The sequence below is a fragment of the Hypanus sabinus genome, chromosome 31, assembly GCF_030144855.1.
Source record: "Hypanus sabinus isolate sHypSab1 chromosome 31, sHypSab1.hap1, whole genome shotgun sequence".
NCBI classification, from domain to species: domain Eukaryota; kingdom Metazoa; phylum Chordata; class Chondrichthyes; order Myliobatiformes; family Dasyatidae; genus Hypanus; species Hypanus sabinus.
In genome coordinates this window covers 16,811,971-16,826,380 of record NC_082736.1, presented here as the reverse complement: position 1 = coordinate 16,826,380, position 14,410 = coordinate 16,811,971, and the positions used below count along the sequence as shown (strand labels likewise).

Below are 14,410 nucleotides of genomic sequence, written 5' to 3'. Positions count from 1 at the left end.
GGGCCATCACCAACATGTCTGTCTGTAGCCTCCTCTCCTGCTACAATGAGGCCAAATACAGGTTAGCCGAACAACACCTCATATTCTGACTTTGTCGCCTCCAATCTCAAAGGCATGAACATTGATTTCTCAAAATTCTGGATATCACTACACTCTGTTTCCCTCACCCCCACTTCTTTCCCCCACCATTCTGATGCCATTTAACCCCTTCACTTCTCCTCACCCACCCTCATGACTTGCCCATCAATTCTCTCTGGTTCTCCACCTCCTTCGTGTTATCCCGTGGTCCAATGTTCTCTCCTATTGGATTCTCCCCTACCATCTTATTCTGGCTTTTGTCCCTTTCTTTCTCATCCTGATGAAGGTCCTCCGCCCGAAATATCGACTGTTTTCAGAGTTCTGTGTATTGATTAAACTAATCAAACTGGTACAGTGGAAGAGGAATTTGTGGAGTGGTCAGAAACAGTTTCTTACACCAGGACCTTACCCAGGAACAGGACATTTCAGTTGTAATCTGTGTAATGAGGTGGGATTACAGAGAGATCTTGTGGTGAAGGATCCCTGAAGAAGTGATCACAATGAGGGAGAACTCCAGACCACAAATTGAGGGTGAACACCAGGGTCCAGGTATGAGGTCAGGGTTTTCCTTCCACTAGATGAGCTGCCAAGCGTGGCTGACGAGCCCATCTGCCCATAGCAGTTGGTTATATGATGCTCGTAAACCGATTTGCACCTTCCCCTGTCACGAGAAACAGTTCCGTCGGGCTTAGTAGCTAAACCGTCTGTAAATGTCAGGAGCTGGATTTGGCTGACGGAGACAATTTGTGGCGCACACCATTGGCAGCATTTAATGGGAAGTGGGAGCTTGTCCCATTACTCCCCATCACCAGTTAAGACAGCTGTCAGGCACCAATATGTTGTTATGTGAATGGGAAACTCAGTTGGAATGGGTTGCCACCAGCAGATCGTGGTTGTTGCAGCTCTCAAAGGTATCTATGCAGCAGTACCCCAATCTGCTTCTGATTAAATCTCTCATGACAATCACAGCTCCATTCTCATCTCTCTTTGATATTTCCCCTTTTGTGCTTTATCCCATCGGGAGAACACCTGAGGATCTTGAGACCACTCCTCCCCGTGTCTTCTTTCCCTCCCCCTTTCACCATCACTGTCCCTACATGTAAAGTGCCTATGAAAAGTATTCATGCCCCTTGGAAGTTTTCACATTTTATTGTTTTACAATATTGAATCACAGTGGTTTAAATTTGGCTTTTTTTTACTGATCAACAGAAGAAGTCTCTCGTGTCAAAAGTGAAAACAGATCTCTACAAAGTGCTCTAAATTAATTACAGATTTAAAACACAAAATAATTATCTGTATATGTATTCACCCCCTTTAATATAACACACCAAATCATCACTGGTGCAGCCAGTTGGTTTTAGGAGTTACATTATCAGTTAAATGGAGATCACCATGTGCAGTCAAGGTATTTCAATTGATTGTAATAAAATTACACTAGTCAGTACCCTGGCAAAAACTACACCATGAAGACAAAACTCTCCAAGCAGCTCTGCAAAAAGCTTATTGAAAAGTACAAGTCAGGAGATTGATACAAGAATATTTCCAAGTCACTGAATACCCTTGGAGTCAAGTTCAGTCATAGATACAAAAAAAACCTACAGCACAATAGAAGCCCATCAGCCCACAATGTTGTGCCGAACATGTCCCTACCTCAGAAATTACCAGGCTTACCTAGAGCCCTCTATTTTACTAAGCTCCATGTACCTATCTAAAAGCATCTTAAAAGACCCTATCATATCTGCCTCCACCACCTTTGCTGGAAGCCCATTCCACGCACTCACCACTCTCTGAGTAAAAAACGTACCCCAGACATTTCTTCTGTACCTACTCCCCAGCACCTTAAACCTGTGTCCTCTTGTGGCAACCATTTCAGCCCTTGTAAAAGTCTCTGACAATCCACACGATCAATGCCTCTCATCATCTTGTACACCTCTATCAGGTCACCTCTCATCCTCCTTCGTTCCAAGGAGAAAAGGCCAAGTTCACTCTACCTATTCTCATAAGGCATGCTCCCCATTCCAGGCAACATCCTTGTAAATCTCCTCTGCAACCTTTCTACGTCTTGCATATACTTCCTGTAGTGAGGCAACTAGAACAGAGCACAGTACTCCAAGTGGGGTCTGACCAGGGTCGGGTGTAGCTGCAACATTACCTCTTGGCTCCTAAATTCATTCCCACGATTGATGAAGGCCAATACACCATATGCTTTCTTAACCGCGGAGCCAACCTGCGCAGCTGCTTTGAGTATCCTATGGACTCGCACCCCAAGATCCCTCTTATCCTTCACACTGCCAAAAGTTGACCTACCCGGACATGGTCCATTCCCTGTATGTTTGTATGCCTGTCTTAATACAGGATGTATTACTCTTATAAGCCCACAATGGTGTGCCGAACATGTCCCTACCTCAGAAATTACCAGTCTTACCTAGAGCCTGGTGTTACTCTTATACTCTTATGTCTTACTCTTATACTCAACACCCTGACCAGTGGGGACCAGCATTCTGTACAACTTATCCCGTTGTGTAGCCATGTTCAGTGAACTATGTGCCTGGATCCCAAGATCCCCAAGATCACTCTTTTCACCAATGCTGTGAAGCGGTCAATCATTAACATTAACCTTTTTTCTTTCATTTGACCTCCCAAAGTACAATACCATATTCCCTCCCAGATTAAGTTCCTTCTGCAACTTCTCTGCATAGATGTTTGTGATCTATATCCCACTGTATGCATTGATCAATATTTATACTGTCCACAATTCCACCAACCTTGCTGTCACATGTAAACTTGTAAACCACCCATCAACATTTTCCTCCAAACATCGATATATATCACAAACAACATAATTCCCAACGCCAATCCTAGTGGATCACCACTGCACATTGACTTACAGCCCTATATAGCCTTCTATGAGGAATCCATTTCTGAATTGAAATTGCAATTTATATTGAATCCCACTAAGGTCAGTAGAGATCATGTCCACCGTCTTGCCCTCATCAAGCACCAGGATGTTGGGACTGATTATTTTTACATTGTATGTCAGTGATTTCTTTGCCCATTCTCTTCATCTGTCCTTCCCTATTTCCTCAAAAATACCTGCGCCTCCACCTGTCTCTTATAACTATATTACAATCACAGCACGGAAACAGGCCATCTGGGCCCTTCTAGTCCGTGCCGAATGCTTACTCTCACTTAGTGTCACCAACCTACACTCAGCCCATAATCCTCCATCCCTTTCCTGACCAAATACCTATCCAAATTGATGATGGAATTAATGGATTTGTTGCAAAATTTGCAGATGATATGAAGAGAGAGGTGGAGCTGCAGATATTTTTGAGGAAATAGGGAAGGACAGACGGATGAAGAGAATGGGCAAAGAAGTGGCAGATGGAATACAGAACTGGGAAGTGTATGGCCATGCATTTCGGTTGAAGAAATATTAAAAGTTGACTATTTTCAAAATGGAGGGTAGATACAAAAAAATACGCCAAATGGCTTAATTCTACTCCTGTATCTTATAACCTGTATCACCACCACCAAAACCTCGATCAATTTTGTCAAGTGTGATCTGCCCACACAAAACCATGCTGATTGTCCCTAAGCAAGCCATGCCTTTTCAAATGTCGATAAATCCTGTACCTCAATTTCAAACTGGGATCTGCTAGTCTTTAAACAACTCCCGCATGTCAGATGTGGACTTGTCTGACAGTGGCTGCTCCCAATCAATGCCCCTTGACTTCTGTCTTACTCCGTCCTAACTTGCCCTCTTGCAATTCAGTACCTTAATACAAGATCTGGTTTTATTCTTCCTCATAACTAAGAAAAAAAAATAAGATCCCGGAATATTCACTGACTCTTCACTGTCAGCTGGCCTGGCTCATTTCCCAAAACTAATTCCTCCTGTCTGTTCTCTCCTCTTGTTGGGCTCTGTACATAATGTTTCAAACACTCTTCAGACTCAATGAAGAAATATTGTGCATCTTAGTATTAAGCAAGTTTCAATCAATTCTAGGGAAGATAAAGTCCCCCCCTCTGGTTATTGGGGTCCAGTATGATAATCCTTTCAGTCTAACTGCATTTTGCATCTGTAAGTGAGCCTTCCAGTTTGTTGTGACATTCCCAGTGGGGTAACCTCTGCTCCTGTTAAACCCACCTGACCAGAACTCAAGTGTAAAACAATGAAACCCAGGAATGTTGAGCTGCCAGCCCTGTCCCTCCAACAACAGAATACTTCTAATGTTGAAATAAACTCATTTCAGCCCATCAGTCCCAGCATGTTTATTAGCTTGACATTGGCTGTCATTCTTTTCAGACTGTCTTGTCATACATACTTTCTCCCACTTGCTACTCCAGTGCAAACTTTGCCAAGTGACACCATCAAACCTCCTGGTGAGGATATTGGTTCCCCTCCTGTTCAGATGCAAATGGTCTTGTTTGTCCCGCTGTCCCACCTGCCTGGATGGGAGCCCATTGATTCATGAATCTGAAGCCCTCACTCCTGCATCAGATCATCATCAACATATTAAAGTGCAGGCATTATCGAATTCTCACCACACCAGCACATGGTTTGGGGCATAATTCCGAGATTGCAATCCTGGAAGTCCCACTTTTTTTTTCGAGTTAGCGAAAATCACTTTGTAGGACCTCATCCCTGCTCGTTTAACCCCTTCCGTGTAGCAGGAAGAAAGCTCCCCTCCTCAAAGTACCCGTTCCACCTTTCCTTCGAAAGGCCTTGCAGCTGAAGCCCCACCCACCTCGCACCAGCTCCTCAGCCACCGCTTTACCTGGGGTTTAGAAGGCGCCAGAGGTGCGGTCTATATATCCTTATATCTGCCTTATCCTGTTCCTTTATGTGACCGGACTTTCATTTCCCTGGCGACCCAGAGGAACAATTGTTCAAATGAATTAACCCTCTCATCACTGGAAGTGACTGCCCACCAACTGCTGTGTGTGAGGGCGCTCGCACTGGTCATAGGGCCGGGGAGGGACAGACCGAGGTTCTCGAGTATTTGCGAAATGGAAAATCACTTCCTATAATTTAAAGCAGGAGAATCAGCAAATTCCCAGAAATCCTCCAGACTGTACGTGTGTGTGAGGGAGTTCATTTTCGGCTTGAGCGTTGTGTTGCGGATAAACCGTTGGAAATTGGCGGGTGTTGTAATGTGAAGGCGGAGCTGGACGATAAGCAAACAGGAGGAAATCTGCAGATGCTGGAAATTCAAACCACACACAAAATGCTGGTGGAACACAGCAGGCCAGGCAGCATCTATAAGGAGAAGCACTGTCGACGTTCCGGGCCGAGACTCTTCGTCAGGACTGACTGAAAGGAAAGATAGTAAGAGATTATATATATCTCCCCTCCCCGCCTCTGTCTCTCTGCGCATTTCTCGGGCAGGTCGGGGTGCTGTGTATAAAAGGAGACAGAAGCAGTCGATTTGTCACTGAGCAGCAACCTGAGTGAAGCAGCATCATGTCTGGCAGAGGGAAAGGAGGCAAAGGACTGGGCAAAGGCGGAGCCAAGCGGTACCGTAAAGTGCTCCGTGATAACATCCAGGGCATCACCAAACCTGCCATCCGCCGTCTGGCTCACCTTGGCGGCGTCAAGCGGATCTCGGGTCTGATCTACGAGGAGACCCGTGGGGTGCTGAAGGTTTTCCTGGAGAATGTGATTTGGGACGCGGTCACGTACACTGAACTCGCCAAGCGCAAGACGGTCACTGCCATGGATGTGGTGTACGCTCTGAAACGCCAGGGCCGCACTCTCTATGGCTTCGGCAGCTGAAAAACTCCCACTTCCTTCTGAGAACAACACAAAGGCTCTTCTAAGAGCCACCCACCACCTCAAACGGAGCCGTGTCCACAACCTTATAATTATTTTTATCGATACAGACAGCTGAGTTACATTTGAAACAGATTAATCGGTTCCGCTTGAAATATTCCTGCGATTCCGCCTTTCTAATCAGTGATTACTGTAAATCCTGAATGTATTAAGATCGATCTTAATCCTTTTATCAGTCTCGGACAGAAATCAGTTCACTCGTTTAGAGAAAGGATTCCGTAATTATGCATTTAAATCTTAACTGAGGGAATTAGACATTAAAAATATTAAATGAAAATGACATTGTATAATTTGTGATATAATTCATGGTAAATAATTTTTTAAAAAGTTATCAAGCACCGTTGCTGGGTGCTCTGAAATTGGCGGGCAATTTGAAATCAATTCTGTGCCAATAACGCTGTATTCCGATTGGATGAAGTCCCACCGCCAGTAAATTCCTAGAATTCCTTCAGTATGTACGTGGTGCGTGAGTGAGTTTTTCCTGTCTCTGGTGCTCTGTGTTTCGGATAAACGGTTGGAAATTGGCGGGTGTGGAAGGTGAGAGGCTAGTCTTGGCTCTGTCCGTCACTCTGACTCTGTCTCCTCCTCTCCTGTCTCTCTGCGCGTTTCTTGGGCAGGAGTAGTGGCAGAGGATTGGAGGATGGGTTATGTTATACAGTAACTTAGGATCGACGGAAAACCGAACACAGGAAACTGCAGATGCTGGTGAAGGGTCCAGGCCTGAAACGTCGGCTGTTTCCTCGCTACCTGGCCTGCTGAGTTCTACCATTGTGTGTATTGCTGCAAGGAAAAGCCTGTGAGCTTCAGACTGGTGAGGCCCGTGTCTGGAAGGAGAGATCACGAGAACCAGGGCACTGGCTACAATATTGGCCTGGTGGTAGGAGACGAGGTCATTGTTTACTTACACAACGCTGGAAGAATTCAGCAGGTCAGGCAGCATCCATGAGAAGAGAGTAGACAACGTTTCGGGCCGAGAACCTTCATAAGGAATGGGGGGGAATAGGGGGCCGAAGCCCAGTAATACAGATAGGGGAGGGGGTAGGGCCTATAGGCACCAGGTGTAGAAACAATCAGAGGAAAGATAAAAGGGGGGAGGGGAGGGGATAAGCATGAAAGAACTATAGAGATAAAGAAGCAGAAAGTTGGATGGGGAGAGAGGCAGAGAAGGACCTGGGATAGGGGGAGGGGGAGGGAATTACCAGAAATTGGAGAATTTAATGTTCATATCACCAGGCTGGAGGCTACCCAGACGGTAGATGAGGTGTTGCTTCTCCAATCTCAGTTTGGCCTCATTATGGCAGTAGAGGAGGCCATGTGTGGACATACCTAGATGGGAATTAGAGGCAGAGTGGGTGGCTACCGGGAGGTCCTGTCTATTGTGACAGACAGCGTAGGTGCTCGACGAAGCGGTCCCCCAATTTGTGTCGGGTCACGCCGGGAGCATCGGATGCAATAGACGACTCCAGCAGACTCGCAGGTATTTTTGTGTTTTAAATCATTGTTTCGACAGAGATCTGTGATCAATAGGGTGGCACGGGGATACGAGTCAAGTCTGCTGCTGCAGTTTATTTATTGAAGATTCGGCTGACAATATCAATGCCCGGCTCAGCAAATTTACCGATGTCTCAAAAGTTGGTGATATTGTGGAAGGTGAAATAAAATGTAACTAGCGATACAACACGACAGTGATCAATGAAGTCAGTGATTTGAGGAATGACAGATAAATGTGAGATGTTCCATTGTCATTGACGAACCAGGGCAGAACTGCCGTGGGGAATGGACTGTCCCTGGGAGTGCTGTAAAACAGAGAGATATCGGGGTGTAGATATCGAATTCCTTCAAAGTGTAAACACAGGTCGGCAGGACGGTGAAGAAGTTGTTTGCCACACATACATTCGTCGGTTAGAGTATTGGGCACTGGACTGTGATGTCACATTACATCTCTACCAGCCTTGGGGCAACTACTCTTGGAGCATGGCGTACAGTTATAGTTGCCCTGTGATCAGAGGGTTATATTAAACTGGAGAGGGTGCAAAAGGGATTTTACAGGAGGCTGGAACTTCCTCACCAGAGTGTATGTGACATTAGAGAGGCTGATAAAATAATGGCAGACATTGATATGGTCAGTAGTGAATCTGATATCTCCAGGGTCATGGCGTTGGAAGTTAGAGATTACAGGTATAAAGTGAGAGAGGGAAGATTTAAATGTGACTATTGAGGAGCAGGTTTTGTACACAGAATGTGCTGTTTACATGGAACAAACTACCTGTGATGGTATAGATGGGCACCACTGCAATATCTGTTGCACTGTGGAGAGGGAAGTTTCACAGGGTCATGGGAAAATGCAGGTAACTGACAGTGATTTTGTTTGGTTACTTGGTTAGCATGGATGTGTTGGGCTGAATGGCTTGATTCTGTGCTGCATAACTGAGTGACTATGTCTGCTACTGTGGCAGAGCGGGAGGGACAGTGTCAATAGTGAGAAGGTTTGGAGGATAGCCAGGAGAGTGAACGGTTGAGGATGGGGCGGATGGAACAGAAAGTGGGGAAATGTGAGATCACCCATTCCCAGGAACAAACTAAGAGGCATTTCCACACGGGGATGTGCAGAGGGACCTGGGCATCGTTGTAAACAAATCACTTGAGTTAACATGCAGATACAACAATTGATGAGAGAGGCAAACAGTATTTTGTCCTGTGATCCAGAAGGAGTGGAGAAGAGGGGTACAGATGTCTCACTGAGATTCTATAGGGCCCTGATGAGAGCACACCTTGAATGTAGTGTCCGGGTTTGGTCACACTTCCTCAGGAAGAATATCCCTGCAATAGAAGGAGTTCAGTGACTGTTCCCCACACTGACTGGGCTGGTTCCAGGGATGGTTACGTGAGAGGAGAGTGAGTGAGAGTGAGAGGAGAGTGAGTGGGCTGGGTCTGTATTCCTGCAGTTAATGAGAAAACGAGGAAATCTGTTAGATGCTTTCAGGATGTGACAGACAGTAGGCAAGGAGGATCTTTCCCCTGAATGAGAGCTGCACAACTGAGGAAAATACCCTCAGAATGAGGTGTAAAAAACACGAGATAATCTGTTGATGCTGGAAATCCAAAGGAACACAAAATGCTGGAGGAACTCGTCAGTAGAGGCAGCCTGTATGAAAAAGAGTAAACAGTTAACACTTCAGGCTGAGACCCTTCCATCAGATCTCAGGGTGAATGTTCTCAGCCTGAAGCATTCAGGAAATGAGATGATATCTCTTTAATCAGAGAACCAAGAACTTCTGTATTCCCAGTATAAGTAATCTGGAGCCTCAGGTGCTGGGTTGTGTCTAAGCTGAGATCACCAGTCTCTGGGAGAGTTTTTGTCACTAAGTCCATAAGACCATAAGATATAGGGGCAGAATTCAGCCATTTGGCCCATCGAGCTTGCTCTGCCATTTCATCATCACTGATCAATTTTTCCTCTTACCTCTTATCTTCCCTTGTATCCCTTCATGCCCTTATCAATAAAGAATCTATGAATATCTGCCTATACCCAGTGAATTGGGTATCCTCAGTGTATACCCAGCGTACACCCAGTGAACCTGCCTGTGGCAAAAAAATTCCACCCATTCACCACTCTCTGGCTAAAGAAATTCCTCCTCATCTCCATTCTAAAAGGATGCCCCTCTATTTTGAAGCTGTGCGGTTTGGTTTTACACACTCCCACCACAGGAAAAATCCTCTCCACATCCACTCAATCAAGCCCTTTCACTATCTGATAGGTTTCAATTCAGTAACCCTTCTTTCTTTGAAGTTCCAGTGAAGAGAGTCCCAGAGCCATGAAACGCTCTTCATATGACAAGCCATTTAACCCTGGTAAAATTCTCCATTTGTGACATCATGTCAGCAGAAAAAGTTCTGGATTTCAGAGATTTTTGTATTTTGGAATTATGGACAAATCTGCACAACCTTAATCACTAGTTTGTACTGCAGTAAACACTGTTAATTTAACCCATGCAATCCCAGGCACACAGATGCAAAATAAAGACAGATGTAAATTTAAAGTAGGGAAGATGAACCTTACTTGGAGGTAAAGCCCGATTACAAGGCCTCAGAACATTCTACTCTCCAAATGGTCAAAATACAACCAAGTAACAAGGTCTAAAATACCCACAACTTGCAGAATTACATGCCTCTCATTATCTTGGCCCATGGGATAAACGCAAGACGGGCCTGATCAACCATGGCTCGGTCACCTGGGCGCGGGATTCTCATGATTAAAGACCCAAATCTCCCAAAGTTGCAGTACTGAAGATGTGTCCCTTTGCACACCCGGTTCTTTAAGCCAAGTGGGGTCAGACCACGTTAATAAAAGGGATCAGCCAGATTAAAGTGGCTCCACTACACTACCCTATCCACCATAGCCCAACATATCTCACCATACTAAACTCCACAGCCTTATCTCTCCCAGTCCCACATATACATCCACCAGCCCTACCCTCAAACCAAATCCTAAGAAGGAGCACCCACCCCTTCTAACCCTGGCCACACAGCCATAAACACAATGACTAGTTTAAGGAGGAGGAAGATCCAATAAAGACAAGGATTGGGCCTGGTGAATGAAGGCATGGGCCAGATCAAAGTGGCAGCGTTGCGTGACTCTGAATCGAGAGTGACCAGCTGAAGAAGCACGAGGGTGGAACACAGCAGGCCAGGCAGCATCTATAAGGGGAAGCACTGTCGATGTTTCGGACTGGGGTCCTGATGAAGGGTCTCGGCCCGAAACGTCGACAGTGCTTCTGTCCGTGCTCTGGACAGCTTCTGCTTATTACTGTTCCACCAGCATTTTGTGTGTGGTGATTGACAAGAAACACTGGAATTAAATATGAATTATATCAAAATATTCAAATAGATCCAGCATCTGCAGATTTCCTCGTGTTTCTTGTCAATGTTGTTTCTGATGGATTGTGTCTGTGATGCTGCTACAAATACGTTGTTCCTTTCACCTGTGCACAAATAAACTCGATTTGTGTCCAAATCTCTCCTTCGTTCTCCTGCTGTCCTGTGTCATGAATTAAACGTCTTAGTGGTTAATTTTACAATATTTCATCTTATTTTATTTTCATTCTGCTTTTGAAATTAGCGTTTCCCTTTTCAATTTCAGTCCGCACCCCCGCCTGACTCTGCCCTTCTGTACTTCCTCCCGCATTAAACGACAGCGGCAACCGCTACACATTGGCGCCGATTCCCATCCCCCAGTGTTCCGATTGGTGATTCGTTTCTCCAGACAGCCAATGGAAATGCTCAGCATTCCCATCCTCATTAACATACCACTTCGGGCGCTCCCTATTTAATCCGCGCTCCGGACAGTTTTTCTTATTATTGTGTTTGAAACCGACGGGGAAATGCCTGATGCACCGAAACCCGCTCCGAAGAAGGGCTCCAAGAAAGCTCTGTCCAAACCGGCGAGCAAGTCTGGCAAGAAGCGCAAGAGGTCGAGGAAGGAGAGTTACGCCATCTACATCTACAAAGTGATGAAGCAGGTTCACCCCGACACCGGCATCTCCTCCAAGGCCATGAGCGTCATGAATTCATTCGTGAACGATATTTTCGAGCGCATCGCGGGTGAGGCTTCCCGCCTGGCCCATTACAACAAGCGGTCCACCATCAGCTCCCGGGAGATCCAGACCGCCGTTCGCCTGCTGCTGCCCGGGGAGCTGGCCAAGCACGCCGTGTCCGAAGGAACAAAGGCGGTGACCAAGTACACCAGCTCCAAGTGAAGAGAAGTTTACTGACAAAACAAACGGGAAAATCAAAGGCTCTTTTAAGAGCCACTCACGGTTTCATTAAAAGAGTTACAGACTATTGAGACAAGGATTTGACGATCTTAAAATTTTTTGATGCGCTCATTCAGAATCTTATCTCCGTTACTCAGAACTTGCTGTCCACTATTCAGTAGAATCCCGATTTCTTTTGCATTCCTGCGTACTGCACAGGTACGGAATCGTTACGTACCCCTTCCCCGTCATTTCCTCTGAAGGTTTCTCTGAAGAAGGCACTAATTGTTGTTTCAATTTTAATTACCGTGGAGAATGCAGTTCATTAAGTTTTGTCCCATTTTGGTTACTCTCTTAACTCCATTCCAACGCGAGAGCTGAACACTCACGGTTCGTACAGAGCATTTGTTAAAGCTCCACTTTCTGAAGAGCTACGCGTTGGTAAACCGACTTGAGTTTACACAATGTCCATCCGCGAACTAAAGCTGAAAATCTGTTTTATTCCAATCATTTATCCATTGAAAGAAATCGGAGAACTAAATCTGCAGACGCCGTCGCAATATTAACTACACTTGGTTCAAATGTGTCGTTCTTCAGTAACGGGGGTAAAGGGTCGAGAAACAAACCTGTTTATAGTTTAATTTCAGCAACAAAGGCATTTTTGGCGGTCTTTTGCAAATTTCAGTTTATTTCGGCGGTTAGGATATTTTCCGCGCTTATACCGTTGCTGTGTCTTGATTGGTGAATAAAGCAGCTCTCTGATTGGAGTATTTTGTTTCACCAATCATAAACGCCCTGCTATATTCCTCCATAAGAGGGGTGATTGCGCGTATTTCCAGAAGCCAAAATTTTTACTGGTTAAGACTTCAAGTTTATTTCTGATTTATCAAATCTATCTGTCGTTGTATGTATTCATGAAACCTGGTTGTTACCACATTTGTTCTTCCTTCCAGGATTATATTGTAATTAGGCGTGATAGATTAGTTGATAGAGGAGGTGCTGTTGTAAATTTTATACAGAAAGGGAGAAGGCATACAGTTGTGGATGTAAATGAAATGTATGAGACACTTGGAGAAGTATTTGATTCAACAGGTAGCGTCATTAAAGAGGTGTAATATAACCATTGTGGAAAGCTTTCGACTGATTTGTTGGAGAGTTTACGTTGCTCTGGCTCACTAAGGGTTGTATGCTGTGGGGATTTTAATGCATAGAGTTCACTGTGGGGTTGTTCTCAGAATGATGGTCCTGGTTTGATTGTAGAAGAGTATGAGATATTTCACATCTTGTGTGTCTTACTGGTGGGAGAGTTATGAGATTTAATATTCATAATAGTTCTGAAATTTCTGTAAATTTAACTTCAGTTTCAAACCTTCAGGCTGCAGTGAGTGAGTGGGATGTCATGGGAGATGAAAATGTATGGTATTAGAGTGGTTGAATTATATTTTGGAAAAGGGAGGTGACGTGCTGTTGTTAATATACTGGATTAATTTGAGGGGGCAAGTGCTGGTTCAATGCCACATGTCCCAAAAGCAGTCAATGTTTTTATGCAGAAAACTCAGCATCTACTTCAACACAGCAAGCTTCCACAAACAATTTTTCTCAATGGAAATGTCAATCCATGGCCTCCTACTCAGGTAAGAGGAACAACGCCTTGTATTCTGTCTGGGCAGCCTCCAATCTGATGGCATGAACATCGATTTCTTGATCTTCCGGTCATGCCTTCTCTCTCTCATCATTGACCATCCCCTTTTCCCTCTCGTTACCTGCCCGTCACCTCCCTAGGGTGTTCCTCCCCACTTTTTCTTTCTTCCCTGGCCTTCTGTTCTCTCCTATCAGACTCCCCCTACTCCAGCCCTGAATCTCTTTCACCAATCAACTTCCCAGCTCTTTACTTCATCTCTTCCCCTCCCAGCTCCATCTATCACTTTGTGTTTCTCTCTTCCCTCCCCCACCTTTAAAATTTACTCCTCATTGTTTTTTGTCCAGTCCTGCAGAAGAATTTTGGCCCAAAATGCCAACTGTACTTTTATCCACAGATGCTGCCTGGCCTGCAGAGTTTCTCCAGCATTTTGTGTGTGTTCCTTGGATTTCAACATCAGCAGATTTTCTCCTATTTATTACTCAATGTCAACAGGCATTTTGTATGACAATTGTCAAAGTCCCACTCACTTAGAAATGCAGATATGAAACTCGAGGTTCAGCAGATGCTGAGAATAAACTGCAAAGTAACACACTGCTGTGAGGGAGGAGGTTGTTCAGCCTCTGGCGATGATCTTTGCATTATCAGTAGGGATGGGAGAGGGTCCAGACGACTGGAGGGTTGCGAATGTTGTTTCCTTATTCAAGAAAGGGAGTAGAGATAGACCCGGAAATTATACATCAGTGAGTCTTAACTCAGTGTTTGTTAAATTGATGGAGAAGATAATAAGAGGCAGGACTTATGAACATTTGGAGAGGTATAATATGATGAGGAGTAGTCAGCATGGCTTTGTCAAGGGCAGGATGTGCCTTACGAGCCTGATTGAATTTCTCGAGGATGTGACTAAACATATCGCTGAAAGAAGAACAGTAGATATAGTGTAAATGGATTTCAGCAAGACATTTGGTAAGGTATCCCATGCAAGGCTTATTGAGAAAGTAAGGAGGCATGGGATCCAAGGGGAAATCGCTTTGTAGATTGAGAACTGGCTTGCCCACAGAAGGCAAAGTGTGGTTGTATATGGGTTGTATTCTGCATGGAAGT

General features: G+C 45.0%; 2 protein-coding genes across 2 annotated transcripts; both read left to right on the top strand.

Annotated features, from left to right (window-relative positions):
• The first annotated feature begins 5,545 nt into the window (after positions 1–5,545).
• On the top strand, positions 5,546–5,857 carry LOC132383688 (histone H4-like). The gene has a single exon (XM_059954880.1). It carries the CDS (start codon positions 5,546–5,548, stop codon positions 5,855–5,857), a length of 312 nt encoding a protein of 103 aa, XP_059810863.1.
• A 1,301-nt stretch (positions 5,858–7,158) lies between these two features.
• LOC132383919 (histone H2B-like) lies at positions 7,159–13,614 on the top strand. The gene has a single exon (XM_059955111.1). The coding sequence runs from the start codon at positions 11,296–11,298 to the stop codon at positions 11,668–11,670; it is 375 nt and encodes a 124-aa protein (XP_059811094.1). The 5' UTR covers positions 7,159–11,295; the 3' UTR covers positions 11,671–13,614.
• The last annotated feature ends 796 nt before the right edge of the window (positions 13,615–14,410 follow it).